The sequence below is a fragment of the Polyodon spathula genome, chromosome 7 (assembly GCF_017654505.1).
Source record: "Polyodon spathula isolate WHYD16114869_AA chromosome 7, ASM1765450v1, whole genome shotgun sequence".
Lineage (NCBI taxonomy): Eukaryota > Metazoa > Chordata > Actinopteri > Acipenseriformes > Polyodontidae > Polyodon > Polyodon spathula.
This window is the reverse complement of record NC_054540.1, coordinates 40,694,476-40,711,945: the sequence shown is the minus strand read 5'-3', so window position 1 is coordinate 40,711,945 and position 17,470 is coordinate 40,694,476. Positions and strand designations below refer to the sequence as shown.

At 43.8% G+C, this 17,470-nt stretch overlaps 1 protein-coding gene across 1 annotated transcript in view; it reads left to right on the top strand.

Annotated features, from left to right (window-relative positions):
* kdm5a (lysine (K)-specific demethylase 5A) overlaps positions 1-17,470 on the top strand; it is a 119,914-nt gene that overhangs the window by 50,407 nt on the left and 52,037 nt on the right. Inside the window, exons 12-16 of the mRNA XM_041253949.1 lie at positions 1,055-1,236; positions 6,136-6,298; positions 9,563-9,682; positions 11,041-11,235; positions 16,918-17,099. Coding sequence (XP_041109883.1) covers positions 1,055-1,236; positions 6,136-6,298; positions 9,563-9,682; positions 11,041-11,235; positions 16,918-17,099 — 842 coding nt within the window. The remainder of the gene's footprint in view (positions 1-1,054; positions 1,237-6,135; positions 6,299-9,562; positions 9,683-11,040; positions 11,236-16,917; positions 17,100-17,470) is intronic.

Genomic DNA, 17,470 nt, shown 5'->3' with positions numbered 1-17,470 from the left:
TTCCTCAGAGATTTGCCTGTGCTTTGCACCATTCATTCTCCCCTCCTGACCAGCTTCCCAGTCCCTGCTGAAGAGAAGCATCCCCATTGACAGTTGGGATGGTGTTGACTGGGTGATGTGCAGTGTTGGGCTTGCGCCAGACATAACGCTTGGAATTTAGAATGAAAAGTTCAATTTTTGTCTCGTCTGACCACAAAACCTTTTTCCACAGGTCTGCAGTATCATCTACCGGCTTTTTCACAAATTACATAAGTGCTTTAAGATGAGGCTTTTTGAGTAATGGCTCCTTTCTTGCCACCCGTTCATACAGCTTTGTGTAGGGACTGGCTTATTGTTGATGTGTGAACACTGACTTCCATCTCAGACATAGAACTTTGCAGATCTCTCAAGGTAATTGTTGGCTTCAGAGTGACATTCTGAACCTGAGGACGACCTAATCTGGGTAGTGTCTTCCACTTCTAAATGATGGACTTCACTGTGCTCAGGGGTATAATCGGCGCCTTTTGAAATTCTTTTACCCTTCTTCTGCTCTGTGCGCCTCTACCACTTTATCCCTGACTTGTTTCAAAAGCTCCTTGGTCTTCATGGTTGCTTTGTTGATCTCTATGCGAGTTGCAGCTTGAAAGTCTTTATATACCTGAGGGAAATTATCTACATGTTTAACCACTTTGAGTACACACAGGCTGAAACCATTTCACTAATTTTGTGACCTTTCAAACAAATGATTTGCATCTGAGCTGATTTAGAGCTGCAGTAGCAAAGCGTCGTGGAGTGCACTCAGGTGCCAACAAAATGTGAAAAATTTGCAGGGGGTGAATACTTCTGCAAACCATATATATATATATATATATATATATATATATATATATATATATATAATATATATATATATATAAAAACAAACATGTCCTGTGCTTTAAGTTATGTTCCCTCATCCTGTGCAAACTTCATTCTATTACCTCATAAATAGTGGCTACTCCTCTTAAAATATGATTCGAGGTAAAGTTGTATCTGTTTTGTATTTTTAGACTGCTCTTTTTCCTCTCTATGTTAGGAGTATGCAAACTCAGGCTGGAACCTGAATAACATGCCTGTGCTGGAGCAGTCAGTGCTGGCACACATTAATGTGGATATCTCTGGGATGAAGGTGCCCTGGCTATATGTGGGAATGTGCTTCTCTTCATTCTGCTGGCACATTGAGGATCATTGGAGCTACTCCATCAACTACCTTCACTGGTAAGTCTGGCCAGATTCATTGTTGATGTTACTATTATTGCTGTCTTGGGTGTTGGTTATCCAGTCAGGACACAGGGTTGCTACATCAACACTAAAGCAGTGATGAGATTGTTTGTTATTGTCCTCCTGTCAGCAATGAAACAGCAGGAACAGGGATTCATCAAGGCAGGCAATGTTTTTCAAATCCACAAGTGTCCGGTGTTTTCGTTCCTTAGACCACTGCAACCGCAGTTTCTTGTGTTTTGCTGAAAGAAGTGGAACTCTGTTAGGCTGTCGGCTGCCATACGGCATTCATGTCAAGGTACGATAAGTTGTGCATTCTTTTATGGGTCTTTCGGCACCAGTGTTGTACTGGACTGTCAGTTGACTAACTATAGTCCGAGTGTTGCTCTGCACAATTAGTGTCAGCCTCCTTTGGCCTCTTTCATCAATGAGCTGTCCTTGATACACGCGGGAAACTGCTGAGTGTGAAAAACCCAGCAGCGCTGCAGATCTTGACACGCTCAAACTGGCGCGCCTGGCACCTTCTACCATACCCTGTTCAAAGGCACTTAAATCTTTTGTCTTGCCCATTTACCCTCTGAATGGCACACATACACAATCCATGTCTCAACTGTGTCAAGGCTCAAAAATCCTCCTTTAACCTGGCTCGCCTTCATCTACACTGATTGAAGTGGATTTAACAGGTTTCATCAATAAGGGATTTTTCACCTGGATTCACCTAGTCAGTCTATTTCATGGAAAGAGCAGGTGTTCCTAATGTTTTGTACACTCAGTGTGTGTGTGTGTGTGTGTGTATATATATATATATATACACACACACACACACACACACACAGTGCCTTGCAAAAGTATTCAGACCCCTGACCAATTCTCTCATATTATTGAATTACAAATGGTACATTGAAATTTCGTTCTGTTCGATATTTTATTTTAAAACACCCAAACTCAAAATCAATTATTGTAAGGTGACATTGGTTTTATGCTGGGAAATATTTAAGATTAATGTTTGGTAGAGCCACCTTTCGCTGCAGTAACATCTTTAAGTCTTTTGGGGTAAGTATGTACCAGCTTTGCACACAGTGTCGGAGTGATTTTGGCCCATTCTTCTTGGCAGGTTGTTCAGGTTGGTTGGATGACGCTTGTGGACCGCAATTTTCAAATAGTGCCACAGATTCTCAGTGGGATTGAGATCAGGGCTTTGACTGGGCCACTGCGGGACATTCACCTTTTTGTTCTTGAGCCACTCCAGTGTTGCTTTGGCCTTGTGCTTGGGATCATTGTCCTGCTGAAAGGTGAATTTCCTCCCAAGCTTCAGTTTTTTAGCGGACTGAAGCAGATTCTCTTGCAGTATTTTCCTGTATTTTGCTCCATCCATTCTTTCCTCAGTTGTAACAAGATGCCCAGTCCCTGCTGATGAGAAGCATCCCCACAGCATGATGCTGCCACCACCATACTTCACTGTAGGGATGGTGTGTCTTGAGGCATGGGCAGTGTTAGGTTTGTGCCACACATAGCGCTTTGAGTTTTGGCCAAAAAGCTCTATCTTGGTCTCATCTGACCACAAAACCTTTTCCCATATCGCAGCTGGGTCACTCTCATGCTTTCGTGCAAACTCCAAATGTGTTTTCAGATGGTATGTTTTGAGTAACGGCTTCTTTCTTGCCACCTTCCCATGCAGGCCGGTGTTATGTAGAGATCTTGATATGGTTGACTGGTGCACCATTACTCCACTCCCAGCCGCTGAACTCTGTAGCTCCTTCAAAGTGATTGTTGGCCTCTCTGTGGCTTCTCTCACAAGTCTCCTTCTTGTTTGAGCGCTGAGTTTTGAGGGACTGCCTTTTCTTGGCAGTGCCTGGGTGGTGTGATGCAGCTTCCATTTCCTGATTATTGATCCAGCTGTGCTCACTGGGATATCCAAACACTTGGATTTTATTTTGTACTCTCTCCCTAATCTATGCATTTGTATTATTTTATCTCTAACTTCTGTAGAATGCTCTTTGCTCTTTGCTCTTTGGTCTTCATTTTCCTTCAGATTCACAGCCTTACCAGTGATCCTTCAACAGTGGGGTTTTTATCTAGAAAATGTGACGGCAACTTTAATGGTTCACAGGTGGAGGCCAATGGTAAGGTAATTGCGTCCTCGTTATGGCAATTTCATCGGTGCAAACTGGGAGCTTCCACAGCACAGGGGTTGAATACTAATGTATAAAAGATATTTCAGTTTTTTTATTTTTCTTAAATATTTCCCAACATAAAACCAATGTCACCTTACAATAATTGATTCTGAGTTTCAGTGTTAAAAAATATAATATCTAACAGAACGAAATTTCAATGTACCATTTGTAATTTGGTAATATGAGAAAATTGGTCAGGGGTCTGAATACTTTTGCAAGGCACTGTATATGCTATTATTAGTTGCTGCACCTCCATGTAGTACTGTTGCGGTACCAGAGTCAGGTGTCTAAATTGTAATCCACACATGGCTGTTTACATTGTAATTCACACACATATGTTTAAATTATAATCCACACAGACTAAAACCAAAGGAGAAACCAGAAGGGAATACAGGTGCGTGATACAGGTGTTTCGTATCCTTCATCCGGTAGAGCCTCCTGAAGGGGGCATGGTCTGTGACCAAGGGTGAAGTGTCGACCCAGGAGGTGTTACCGAAGTGCCTCGACGGCTCACTTTATCACCAGGCACTTCTTGATGGTAGTATAATTTTTCTTGCGGGGAAGGAGCTTCCTGCTGATATATAGGACCGGGTGTTCGCTTCCCTGCACCTCCTGAGACAGCACTGCCCCGAGACCTGTCTCTGATGCATCCGTCTGCAGGGTGAACCACCTGCTAAAATCCAGACTGCATAGCACTGTCTCGATACACAGCCGTTTCTTCAAGGTCAGAAAGGCCCTCTGACACTTTTCCATCTACTACTGTTCATCATCCACTGGAAAGTGGTTGGGGCTCTGTGTAACCCAAATGGCACTTTGTTGAACTGATATAACCCGAAGAGAGTCTCTCGATTCGGGATAAAGAGTATCTGCCAGTACCCCTTCATTAAATCCAGTGTCGTCATAAAGTGAGCTGTGCCAGGATGCTCCAGCAGTTCATCTACCCGAGGGGTAAACGTTGATTTTTCATTGACTACTAAAATCAGTGGATCAGACAGGGTTTCTGAGCCACATCGCATGGTTATAAAACTAACCCTTAACATTCCCATTAAATGATATATTTATTTTCGCTAGTTTAAATGTCCTGTCCATTCGTGTTTCTTCAGTGGGAGTTTCGATCTGTATCACTGACCAAACCCTTTGAAATATTCTCACTTCTAATTATCTACCGAGCAGTGATGATGTCACCGACTATCAACCACCATCAACTGATGGAAATAAGGCAGAATGGGCCCAGATTTCACCAACAAGATGCAACATACTGGTTAAGAACTGTCTGTAATAAAAGCAAAAGCAGAACACACGAAATACTAAAACAGGGGTGCTAATACTTAAAAAATTTTTTGATAGAGTGTTTGTTAAGTTAAAGCTTATTAAAAGCTTGCCCTTGATCTGTTACCTTGAATTGTGATATAATAAGCATAGGGTGCCAATCAAAGCTCCAGACTGCAGCAACACATTTTTTTTGTATTCAGGCGCCTTTAGCACCAAAAATGCTGCCTCTGCCTTTTAAAAACATGCGTCAATATTTATGAGTGTGCTTGAACATTGGTCTTTAAATAAACAAATAAAAAAGATACTGTTATGAGGCTGGCTGAGTGGTGACGTCAGACCCGGAACATTAACACACAGGGCAGACAGAGACGCAGAGTTTGGTGAAGCACTCAGCTTTTAATAAACAAAATAAAATTAAATTAAATAAATTTTATTAATAAAATAAAAAATTTAAACAGAAAAACAGCACACCAAAACAGGACACGGCACTTGTGGCCAAAATAAAAAGGTACACAAAACAAAACAAAAAAAAACACTAAACAAGACAGTGGACTAATAGACAAACAAACACGGTGAGTCAAAACAGTTATTTACTTTAGTGACGTTTTTAATTCTCTCCTCTCCACACCAGTTCTCAACTCACTCACCACACAACCCCCTAGTGAGTGAAAACATTCTGCTTTTATGGAGACTCTATTGTTAATCAATCATTCAATTGGGGTCTTGTTACAACTGCACGTTAATCAAGCTAGTGAATTTCCTGTGCTCACATATTACATTTTACCTGCATGTGAAGTGCTGTGCAATCCTGTGCCTATATACATTTTAAACCACTTGTTACACAGACCCATTTATATCCCAATTACCAATGACTATACACCAACATTAACACACTACATACAACATATAACACAGAAGTACACATAGGGGCTAGGCAACATTGCCACAGATACCAAGATATTTATTGAGCAGGTAGTCTGAGTGAAATTATACAGCAACAAACTCCCTATTCCCAGTTGTACTGCTTTCCTAGAAAAAGGAAAACATTTTGGGATACCATTCTACTCATGAGATGTTTTACTCATTAAAATATTTAGCTTACTTTTAAAGAGGAAATTATTCTATATTCCGAGATACCAGGGTATTTAGTAAGTGGTCTGAGTCAGGAAAAATGGGCAGTACAATCCCCACTCCTGTCTTGCTGTAAATCATTTGTTGTTTCCAAACTTTAACATTAATGTATATATAAAGCTTCTAAGATGCCTTGGCCTGGATTGTACATATATAAATTGAAATGATGATTTAATAATGGTGATGAATAAAAATATAGCACTTGGCTTAGGACAAAATTGATTTTCAGGTTTGGGTGCTCTGCATGTTGAAGGTTTGTTAGTTAGACACATTAAATGACCAGGTGTACCAATGTAAGGTGCTCTCTCTTTTCTGGCAGGGGTGAGCCGAAGACTTGGTATGGTGTTCCTGCACATGCGGCTCAGAAGTTGGAGGCGGTGATGAAGAAGCTGGCCCCAGAGCTGTTTGATTCTCAGCCTGATCTCTTACACCAGCTGGTTACCATAATGAACCCCAATGTGCTCATTGAACACGGAGTGCCTGTAAGTTAAACAAGGGGGGGGGTGTCTGATTTATCCTCCCCCACTGGGGATGTAATGGAGGCATGAAATGTTTCTCGCAGTTTTGTATTAAAAACTTATTGTCCAATTGAGTTGAGACTTGTTAATAACCCAAGGACAAAGATCTTTTGTTTTTGTTATTCTCATTATCTGGGTGCTAGAGGCTTTCGATCTGGCTGACAGACTGTATGTCACACTAACATTTGTTCACATTGAGAAAACCGTGTATAGCAGGAGTACTCAATTATTTTAGTGAAGGTCCAAAATTTTTGGTTACAGCAAGGTCAAGGTCCAGAGCACATTTTCAGTCCGCTTCCCATACCGACAAACAAACACAGAGCGATACATAGTTTTAAAAAGGAGTTTTGGGGGGAATTAAAACTCTCATTTTTACTAGTCTGTCTTCTTTACTGACTTGTTACTGCATGAGTTATTTCTCTGCCATAACCACAGAATTGTATAACCTACTGTATTGTTATTTTATGTGTCTGTGTTAGCAGAGCCAAACATTGTGTTTCACCATTGCAGAAACAAAGCAATTCGTAGCAAACAAAACTGAAGCACAAAGAGAAAAAAAACTGAACTGAAAAATCACTGTGCATATCAAGTGAATTAAAAATAAAAACACCTTACAAACAATAAATACTCATTTTACATTCAGTACATTTATAATTGGCTAATACAGTAAGTGGGAGAAGTCGGGCCTTGAGTTACAGGTGAACTCAGCAAGAGCACAGACGGAAAGATTTGCATCAGTCAGAACAGAACACTGATATTAATATTAACCCTTTGCAGTCAGTTTATTCAGTGCTTGTGAGGGACGTCAGGTCTAATTTATTTTCACACACGCTGTTTATTTTACACGCACTGTTTTCAGGTTTAAAATGCATTGAATTGCAAAAGGACACTCAGTACTGTATCTACAGCCAAGTCCCACCACTTGTTCGCTGTATTTTTCACATACCTCTTTATAGACGTGCATACTGATAAATCCTCTTCTGATCACTCATTTTGTCACCAAACTCCTCAATAATGCAATCCAAGTCAGTATTGTATTGTTATAACATCTCCAAAAAGCTCTGCAAATGTCTGATATTCTTTGAGCGCTTTATTATGTCCGTGTTATCGCTGTAATGCATGGGTCTATGAGATACACCCTTTTTTTTTTTTTTTTTTTTGGTTTCATTCGGCCATTGAAAGGTTTTCTCTGCTTTTTCCAGAGAAAAAAACAACTAGAGACATATGCTTTAAGTCTTTTTGATGATGTCAGACAGGGTCCGACATTGGACGGGAAAGGGTTAATAATGTTTGTCTTGGAGAAAGAATATCCACGCACATAATGTGCTCTGCAGATACTTAAGACAGGAAACATTTTAATTGCATATGATGTAAGCCTGACTTGGATCGCATAATTTAACAATTTCAGTTGCCAATACAATCAGCATACTCATTGCTAAGTTTTGCACACACAGCATATTTTAATGAATGGTGGAATGATGAGATACCTGTCGTGGCGGGGGTTCTGTCCATTGCGCTACCATTGCTTGCAAAGAAGTTTCATACACACGAGTAGTACAGTACAGTACCATATTGTGCGATTTTTCAAAAATTACTAAAGATTTTTAGCCATAGAGAAGAGATATGTTGACACTTACAAAACAGGCCAAGGCAGCCAACGCACTGAGTTTCACTTCATTTGAGCTGCTCGTACTGTTGACTTACTGTACATTTTTTGTCATCGTTCGCTATCTACTACTTACTATCACAGCAACGCCTACTGTACCCTCGTGCACCACACTGTCATAGAACTGTCTGGAAAAATTCACAGCATTTCCAATGTGAGTGCAAGTAAAAACATAACAGCATATGACTTGGTGGTCTGGTCAAAATGTTCTTGCAGTCCGGATTTGGACCGGAGCCTGCCCATTGAGTACCCCTGGTGTATATCTTACAGTAAAAGTTTGAATCAGGTCAATCTTATGTACTGGTCATTGTCAACATTTACCAAGTAAGACGGTAATTGTCTGGAATTATGAAGAAATATTTAGCTTTTTGAACATTTGAACACCAGTTAATCTTATGATTTACCAAAGGTTATTAGTAAATGCAGACATGTTATCAAATCATTTATTTATTCCTGCATGCATTAATGAGCTTACAGTAATGTACAATTGAGCAATTTAAACTAGTGTAACATGGTACTGAGCTATATAGTTATCCACTTATGTAGAACAACCAACATTCTGGTAAATTTGTGTATAAAACAATTGACAATGGTGTTGAAGGATATTATAGGCTACTCCAAGTATGTAGTAGTTTGATGAAAAATAACATTCAATTTAATGCAAATTAAATAATTTAGGGGCAGCATAAATGCGTGAAGGTGATTTAGAAAGAGTTCAGTCTTGTGTTCAGTCTTTGTGATTTGTGTAAATGTGTGAAGTAAAGCAATATCATGTTTATTTTTGACATTTACAGCATTACGTGGTAAATGTCGACCTTTAACCATTAATCTAGATGTTTGCCAATATTCAAACTTTTACCATAACATGTGTAATTTATATGACATTTGCTACGGACATTCATTATTGTATATTAATGAGTCATAATCTTAGGGCATATGGAGGTGTGGCCAACAGCCTTTACACTTACATTTTTTATTTCGAGAACTGCTTATACAGTTGATATGAAACTTGCTAAGAAATATTGTTTTGCACTAGGTGTTGAGTGTGTCATACATTGCGGTATGTGGAGTTTGTCTGTATGTCACACTTGCCTTTTCATGTATCTTCTGAAACACTTACCCAAAGGACATTCCTTACCTTGACTAATTAAGAATGGCTATATGGCGGCACCTGTCAAGTCACAGTGATTAAATTTCATTATACTGATAGTGATATTTTTATATTTACATGTTTTGTGAGGGATGTATGTCAATGGCATGCTTGTTTAATAGATTTCAGTAGTTCTAGAAGTTTTTATAGTGTTGTCATGCAAACATTTATTCAATGTGTGATTTTGTAGTGCCATGACACATACAGAATTCCTCTTGTAAAGAAAATGAAGGGATTGGTGAGTAATGCATATGTAGTTCTATAAATGGTATTTAACAGTGGAATATTTTATATTTAAATAGTATTTAAGTGCAATATCTTGTATTGTATTTACTCTACTTCTATACTGTTCTGTTTTCTCAGCTTCAAGGTTTGTTATCAGTTTGCTTCTGTTTCTTTCTCCTGGCGGCAGGTATTCAGGACCAATCAATGTGCAGGAGAGTTTGTAGTGACCTTCCCACGAGCTTATCACAGCGGCTTTAACCAGGGCTATAACTTTGCTGAAGCAGTCAATTTCTGTACTGCAGACTGGGTAAGTCTGAAGAATATAAGAACATAAAAAAGTTTACAAACCCGAAGAGGCCAGCTTCAACAACATTACTGGGTTGATTCCAGACCCTCACAATTCTCTGTGTAAAAAAGTGCCTCCTATTTTCTGTTGTGAACGCCCCTTTGTCTAATCTCCATTTGTGACCCCTGGTCCTTGTTTCTTTTTTCAGGTTGAAAAAGTCCCTTGGGTCAACATTGTCAATACCTTTTAGAATTTTGAATGCTTGAGTCATCAGGTCACTGCGTAGTCTTCTTTTGTTCTTTGTTAAAGACATGCCTTTTTAAACCCGGAATAATTCTGGTCGCTCTTCTTTGCACTCTTTCTAGAGCAGCAATATCTTTTTTGTAACGAGGTGACCAGAACGGAACACAATATTCAAGATGAGGTCTTACTAGTGCATTGTACAGTTTTAACATTACTTCCCTTGATTTAAATTCAACACTTTTCACAATGTATCCGAGCATCTTGTTGGCCTTTTTTATATCTTCCCCACGTTGTCTAGATGAAGACATTTCTGTCAACATAAACTCCTAGGTCGTTTTTATAGATTCCTTCTTCAATTTCAGTATCTGCCATATTATATTTATGATGCACATTTTTATGTGAATAAGTCATAATAGTAGTTTTGACATTCATAATTTGCTTATGTCTTTTAGGTGTGTCTGCTGTTTTTTCAAATAAAACTTAAATAATCTTTTTCGACTGTAGTTATCTGTTATAGGATGGATGCAATACACAAAGAACTACTTTGTGACAAGCAATATTCTTGTAGGTTACTGTCAAAAATAAATTGTTACTAAATATGGTGTAGCCTAATATTGGTGTTTATTCTTTAACACTGTTAGTATATTACTATGTGTGTTTATTTTCATCTTAAACAAACATTTTGGCAGATAATTCACTCTGCCTAAGGTCAGTACTACAAAATGCACATATAGTCCTGTCCAGGTAATAAAGTAATTGATCCATAGCTCCTACTGCTAATGTAAATGACTCTATTTGTGGTCACTCAGGACCAATCTGTTTTGTCAACACCTTGTCAGAGATCGTTTGGAGTTAGATAGATGTTTGTTACTACTGCATTTTGTGACTACTGTGAACATCATGTAGAATTGAAAATACGCCTTTATAAAGTTGGAAGAACAAAACACACACAATTGGGGATTGTTTATAACATGCCCCAAAATCTAAAACACCCACCCACCCACTGGCTGTTAATTTGCGTGCAAACATTGCCTTTTATTTATTTTAATCAATTTATTTTAAAGTTTGTATTTTAAAAAAAAAATAAATAAAAAAAAAAAAAATCCACTAATTGACTGAAGTTTGCCTGTTTCTAGCTGCCGATCGGTCGCCAGTGTGTTTCTCATTACCGGCGCCTCCATCGCTACTGTGTCTTCTCACACGAGGAGCTTATCTGCAAGATGGTGGCAGACCCAGAGAGCCTGGACGTGGAGTTGGCTGCTACCGTCTTCAGGGAGATGGAGGAAATGATAGCTGAGGAAACCCGGCTCAGAGAGGCTGTCCTACAGATGGTAGGTAGACTGAGAGAGAGAGAGAACCAGTTTGCCATAATTTGCTGTTGTGAATTATGCTAGGTGTATAAAATAAACCACTAATTATAAAAATAAATGTAGTTTATAACCACAACATCTACACTAAGTAAAGGTTGGCAATGATTTGAAAACAAGTATAGCTGGATATTTAATACTTAAAGCAGTATGACTTGACTTGAGTCCCAACCGAGAAGTCTCCGCTTAACTTGAGTCGTAGTCTGCATATGTCGCCTGTCGTTGGCACAGTAGCTCGACTGGAAGCAGCAGCACGCAGCAGAAGCTCGCTCTCACAGCAGACGCTCGCTCTCACAGCAGACGCTCACTCCGCTTAGAAAGGCATCGGGTTTTGTGATTCTCTCTTCAACCCCGTGATTGGCTAGTCTGGTTATTTTAGGCAGTACCTGAGTCCACATGAAGTGTCTTTCATTGGTTGTTCTTGTATCGACGTGGCCTTGTTCTCTTTCAGTTCGAAAATAGCCATCAAATAATGGGTATCGCCGTCAGGTGATAGGATTATGCTGAGCTTAATATAAAAGCTGCCTTTAGGCCTCTCTAGCTCTGATGGCAGTGCCCCGCCCCTCGGGTGCTGAATGACTATGCAGATCTTAAGGATTGAGTGTAATCTATTTGTTTTTCTACAACACTGATTTATTAAAAAATAAAATTGTGTTTGTACCCTTTGTTGCCTTAATTGTGCACGGGAAGCTGGCGGCTGCCCCTTCCTTGGGTTTATCTCACTGAAAACCTAGTTACGTTCGCTGAGCGTGGACCGCAATTCACAGGGCCCGGTTGAATTTTGCGCCCGCCTTTTAGCTCTGTCAGCTGGCACTGCCCCTTAAGCACTGTCGCTTATTCGAGCGTTCTCGCTATTTTCAGCTTGAGTCTGTCTCGTTTACTACTATTTATTATTTTGAGAGGTTATTGTTATTACCTGTATATTTTATTACTTGTACTAACATTTGTTTTTCTTTCAGAGAGAAACACGAGGTGTGTGTTGGCCGTGGGCTGAGTTTTTTCCCTGTGTTGGCTTAGATCGCCTGATCTAAATTTTTTCTGAGGGATTATTCCCCAAGTGTGTCTCACCACACCCTTGCAGCTACATGCACATACGTGCACATCCATGCCCGTGCACCCCGTGCATATAAGGCACATTCATGCCATGCACACCTGTGCTCTGCGCACACCCGTGCCTGTGCTCCCCGTGCACACCTGTGCCTGCGCATATAAGGCACATCTGTGTCGTGCACCCCGCGCACACCCGTGCTCCGCGCACACCCATGCCTGTGCACATCCGTGCCCATGCACCCTATGCATACATTACACATCCGTGCACACTTGCGCTCCGTGCAACCTGTGCACATCCGTGCCGGTACATCTATCTGCGCACCTGTGGCTTTTGCGCTGTCCGTGCACATCGGTGCCCGTGTGCCCACGCATCCGAGCACCCCGTGCACTCATCAGTGCACATCTGTTATGTGCCTGTGCACTTATCGTGCATCCCGTGCGCATACCCAGTCCTGTGCCCTGTGCATATTTGTACCCGCCGTGCAACCCGGGCAATAGCTGTGCGCTATGCCAGGTTTCCATGAATGCAGCTCTTGTAGCCGAAAAATGCCCCCAGAGGACCCGCATGAATTCTGTGTTTCATTCCTGGGTCCAGAACACAGACACAGCATTCTGCGCTATCTGCGGGAAGTTCCAGAGGTGGGTCCTAAAGGCTAGAGCCAACAGGGCAGTGGGGCTGGGATCTCCTTCTAGCAGGGGATCTCATTGTGAGTCTGTTCCCCCTTCAGGTGGTACAGCATCATCTCCTGCCCGCCTGCAACTATCCAGGGCACCCTCCCCGTCTCTAGCAGGATCTCGGCCCTCACGGACCAGATTGGTCGTTTTATGGAGGTGGTGATGAGCCACTCGTGATGAGTATGTTGTCAGCTCCTGGCACCATGGCTGTACCGGTTCCGACTGTTGTGCTTGAGCCTGAGGCCATCTCAGACTATGAAGAGGACATCCTCTCTCTGCAGGCGTCTGGTGAAGACGAGCTTGTGCAGGAGGGACCCTCTTGTAACTCGGTGGACGAGCTGCAACAGGAACCGGAGGTATCTCCAGGGCCAGCATTTGAGGCTTTGGTTGAGTGAGCGGATCAACATCTACAGGTGGAATGGCCCAGGGACAAGGAGCCCCAGGGCTCCTGGTTCTCCTCGGTTAAGCCAGTACAGGACAGGACACTGTCCCCTCTCCCCGACTTTGTCAGGAGATCCAGTCTTCCTGGTCCAACCCAGCATCAGCACCTAGCACAGTGGCTGGAGCTTGGGTTTTTTCTTCCATGCAGGGAGCAGAGGGTGCCGGCTTGGCAGCCTTTCCCCCTGGTGGACTCCGCCATTGCGGCCCTCGTACAGGCACCGGGCATTAGACCGGCCAAGGACCTAAAATGTCCTAACAGACAGTGTCGGACAACAGTGATGCTCCTCAAGAAGGTGTATGTCACTTGCTCCCAAGCTGCCCGGCATTCCAGTGTGTCGAGCATGCTCTCTGTCTGTCAGGCCATCCTTATTAAGGATGATATGGTCACGGCGTCTCGCAGACAAGAGCTGAACCAGGTCTCTGAGGCAGTCACCAAACTGGCCCAACTCACGGCCAGAGTGGAGGGCCGATGCTTTGTGGAGCTGGTGGTCACCAGACGGCAACTCTGGCTTTCCCAGGCTAGAGTTCAGGAGCAGGACAAGCCCTCTCTCCTGGATTCCCCTATCACTCCTGGCCATACATTTGGCCCCGCAGTGGAGGAGATTCTTCAGAGGACTCTGAAGACAAGGGAGGCATCAAGGCAGTATGCCCAGCTGCTTCCACGGAAGCCTGCCTTGCCTGCTAGGGCTTCCCCCTCTGGGGACGACAGCCTACGCCCAAGCCTGCTCGTGCTCCTACGGCATGCCCGGCAGCACCAGCCCTGCAGCGCGGTCGGCCTGCAGAGAGGGGCAACTGGCGCCCTAGGGGGGGCGGCAATCGCCAGCGACCCAAGGGTCCCGCGACTGCGTCCCCTTCGTGGCCTAAGGCTCAGCATCCCAGAAGGGCCGCAGCAGCCTTCAACCCCTGTCTCCCAGATACAGTTGAGTGCTGAAAACTAGGCGGGCTGGTTACAGCCTTCAGTTGCAGTTAAAACCACCCCCCTTTTGGGGGGGTGATCGTAACTGCAGTTAAGGACCCGCACCAACATGCAGCTCTCAACACAGAAATCCTGGTGCTTCTCTTGAAGCGTGCCATTCACGAAGTAGATCCCTCCTCTTGCAGGGAGGAGTTCTATTCAAAGTACTTCCTAGTACCCAAGAAGGGCAGCGGGTTCCACCCTATCTTGGATCTGAGACTTCTGAACATACACCTTCGGGTGTTACGCTTCAAGATGCTCAGGCACCGCCATGTCGTTTAGGCCATTTGGCCTGGCAATTGGTTTACCACCGTGGACCTGAAGGATGTGTGCTTTCACATACCCATCAGGCCCGGGCACTGGAAATACTTTTGCTTCGCATTTCAGCGCAGGTTCTACAAGTACTGCGTACTCCCCTTCGGCCTGTCCCTTGCTCCTCGCACCTTTTCCAAGTGCATGGACGCCGTTCTGTCCCCCTCGGGGTTCAGGGCGTTCGACTGACGAATTATCTAGATGACTGGCTTATCTGCGCTCAGTAACAGGAGCAAGCCCTGGCACATACGGCGTTGGTCACAGACAAACCTTGCTTTGGGCCTTCTCCAACAAAGGCCTTTCCAGGCCTGGTTCAACTCGTTTGCACTTCACCCGCAGCGAGACAGACATTGCAGGCTGGTGATATCCCAGTCCTGCTGGAGAACCCTGCGCTGGTGGAGGATCCCCTCCAACCTTCGTCAGGGGACAACCATGGGTCCCATCTTCCGGAGGGAAGTAATCACCACAGACGCCTCCAACCACGGCTGGGGCGCAGTCTGGAACAGTGTGGGTACTTGGAGTGTGGATGGGACCTTGGGCCTCAGCCCAAATCAATGTCCTGGAACTCAGGGCAGTAGATCTTGCCCTACAGCACTTTCTTCCGGTGGTCTGGAACAAACACGTGCTGGTGCAGTCAGACAACACCACGGTCGTGGCATATATCAACTGCCAGGGCAGACATCTCTTCGCCTCGCGGGAGTCTACGCCCTGGCCCACGAGTGGCCCGCTTGGCTCCTATGCCTTCCCACTGATACCACTGCTTCCCGCCTTCCTAGAGAAGGTCAGGGTAGAGAAAGCTACAGTGCTTCTGGTAGCTCCTCTGTGGCCTCGAAGGACCTGGTTTTCGACCGTGGTGCAACTCCTGCACGACCAGCCGAGGCAGATCACCCTGCAGGCGGATCTCCTCTCTCAGTCCCAGGGCGATCTGTGGCACCCGAACCCTCAGTTGATGCAGCTATGGGTCTGGTCCCTGAATGGGAACGCCTGTCAGCTCTAGGGCTGTCATCGGCAATTATTGCCACTGTTCACAGCGCGAGAGCTCCCTCTACCAGGTCGCAATACGCGTCTAAGTGGCAGTTATTTCAGGACTGGTGTCTGCCTCAGGGCCAGGACCCAGTAACCTGCCTCATGGCAGTTATCTTACAGTTTCTCCAGAGTCTATTAGATGACGGTAAGTCCCCTTCCACACTGAAGGTGTACCTGCTTGTCACACGCGCATAGTTGGGTTATCGCCTGGAAACAATCTCCTGGCGTCCCAATGCCATTGCTCCGGCTTATCAATCTGTTGGCCATTTCCCTCCGGGGCAATTGGAGGCGCATTCTACCAGGGGTATGGCGACGTCCTGGCCCCTCCTGGCTACGCCACACACTTTCATGAGGTTCTACAGACTGAATGTGCTGGATTCCTCTGCTCCACTCTTGGAGCTTCGGTCTCCCTCACGACTGCTTTGGAACACAGTACCCATTAGTTGATGGCTATTTTCGAATTGAAAGAGAACGTAAGGTTGCGGATGCAACCCCGTTTCTCTGAAGCAATAGATGCTGGGCTTCCTAAGCTCTGCATAGTCATTCAGCACCCGAGGGGCGGGGCGCTGACGTCAGAGCTACGGAGGCCTAAAGGCAGCTTTTATATTAAGCTCAGCATAATCCTATCACCTGACGGTGATACCCATTAGTTGATGGCTATTTTCTCTTTCAGAGAACCAGGGTTGCACCCGCAACCTTACGTTCTCCATTGGTCCGCTATTTCGCCCCCTGTCGGCTGGATTTAAGACAAGGACTGTTTCTCGTTTTAGTGTCAAGGTATTCTGAATTGTCTGGAAGTTGCCCTCAGCAAAATACTACTGGTGCCGAAATGACTCATTCAGTGATAGGCAGAGATAAAACTCTTGTCCAGCAGTTAGTTTATGACTCTTTCTAAAAACATTCTTTGTTAGTGGGGGAGCTGGAGACCAGAAACCAAGAAGACACAGAGAATGGTTTAAGACTCCCCCCTGTATATTCCAATAATGTTATTTCCATGCACAGAATGATATGATGACCCCCCTCTGACTACATGGGACTGGTGTTTATTTGGGATATTTTTTACACCCCTGAGGCAACCCAATAAGCGGTGTCGACTATATTACTTAGTGGAGTATATGCAGTCTTTGTAAGCATGCACTACGGTCCCCTATTAAACATACACTCTTTGTGTTTCTCGTCGATGCCAGGGTGTGCTGGCCTCGGAGCAGGAAGTATTTGAGCTGGTCCCGGATGACGAGCGCCAGTGTGAGAAGTGCAAGACCACCTGCTTCCTGTCAGCCCTTACCTGCTCCTGTAACCCTGACCGGCTGGTGTGTCTACACCACGCTGCAGACCTCTGCAGCTGTCCCCTGCTCAGCAAGTGCCTCAGGTAGGACTGGCAAGTGTGCCTGTATGGAAAACACATACACTGTCTGGCAACTTGTAGACTTGTTCTTAAATGTAAGGTTGAGCTACACTATGTGCTGATCATAGCCTTGGCACAATGTGACATTCACAAGGTGCCAGTAGAGACATTTCAGTTATTAATATTACATACTTGACAAGTCTCTAACAGTATTACCTCTACCCTTCACTCACTACACGGCTTTTAAATGTGCTTATTCAACTTGATGACAATTTTGAAGTGAGTTGAACTGTACATGATCCTCATGGTTTTATCTGTTTTTAGGATATCACTGCAAGGTTTATGTTATATTTTAGAAGCTTTTCTGTGACTGCTTCCCTGAACTAACGAAGTTG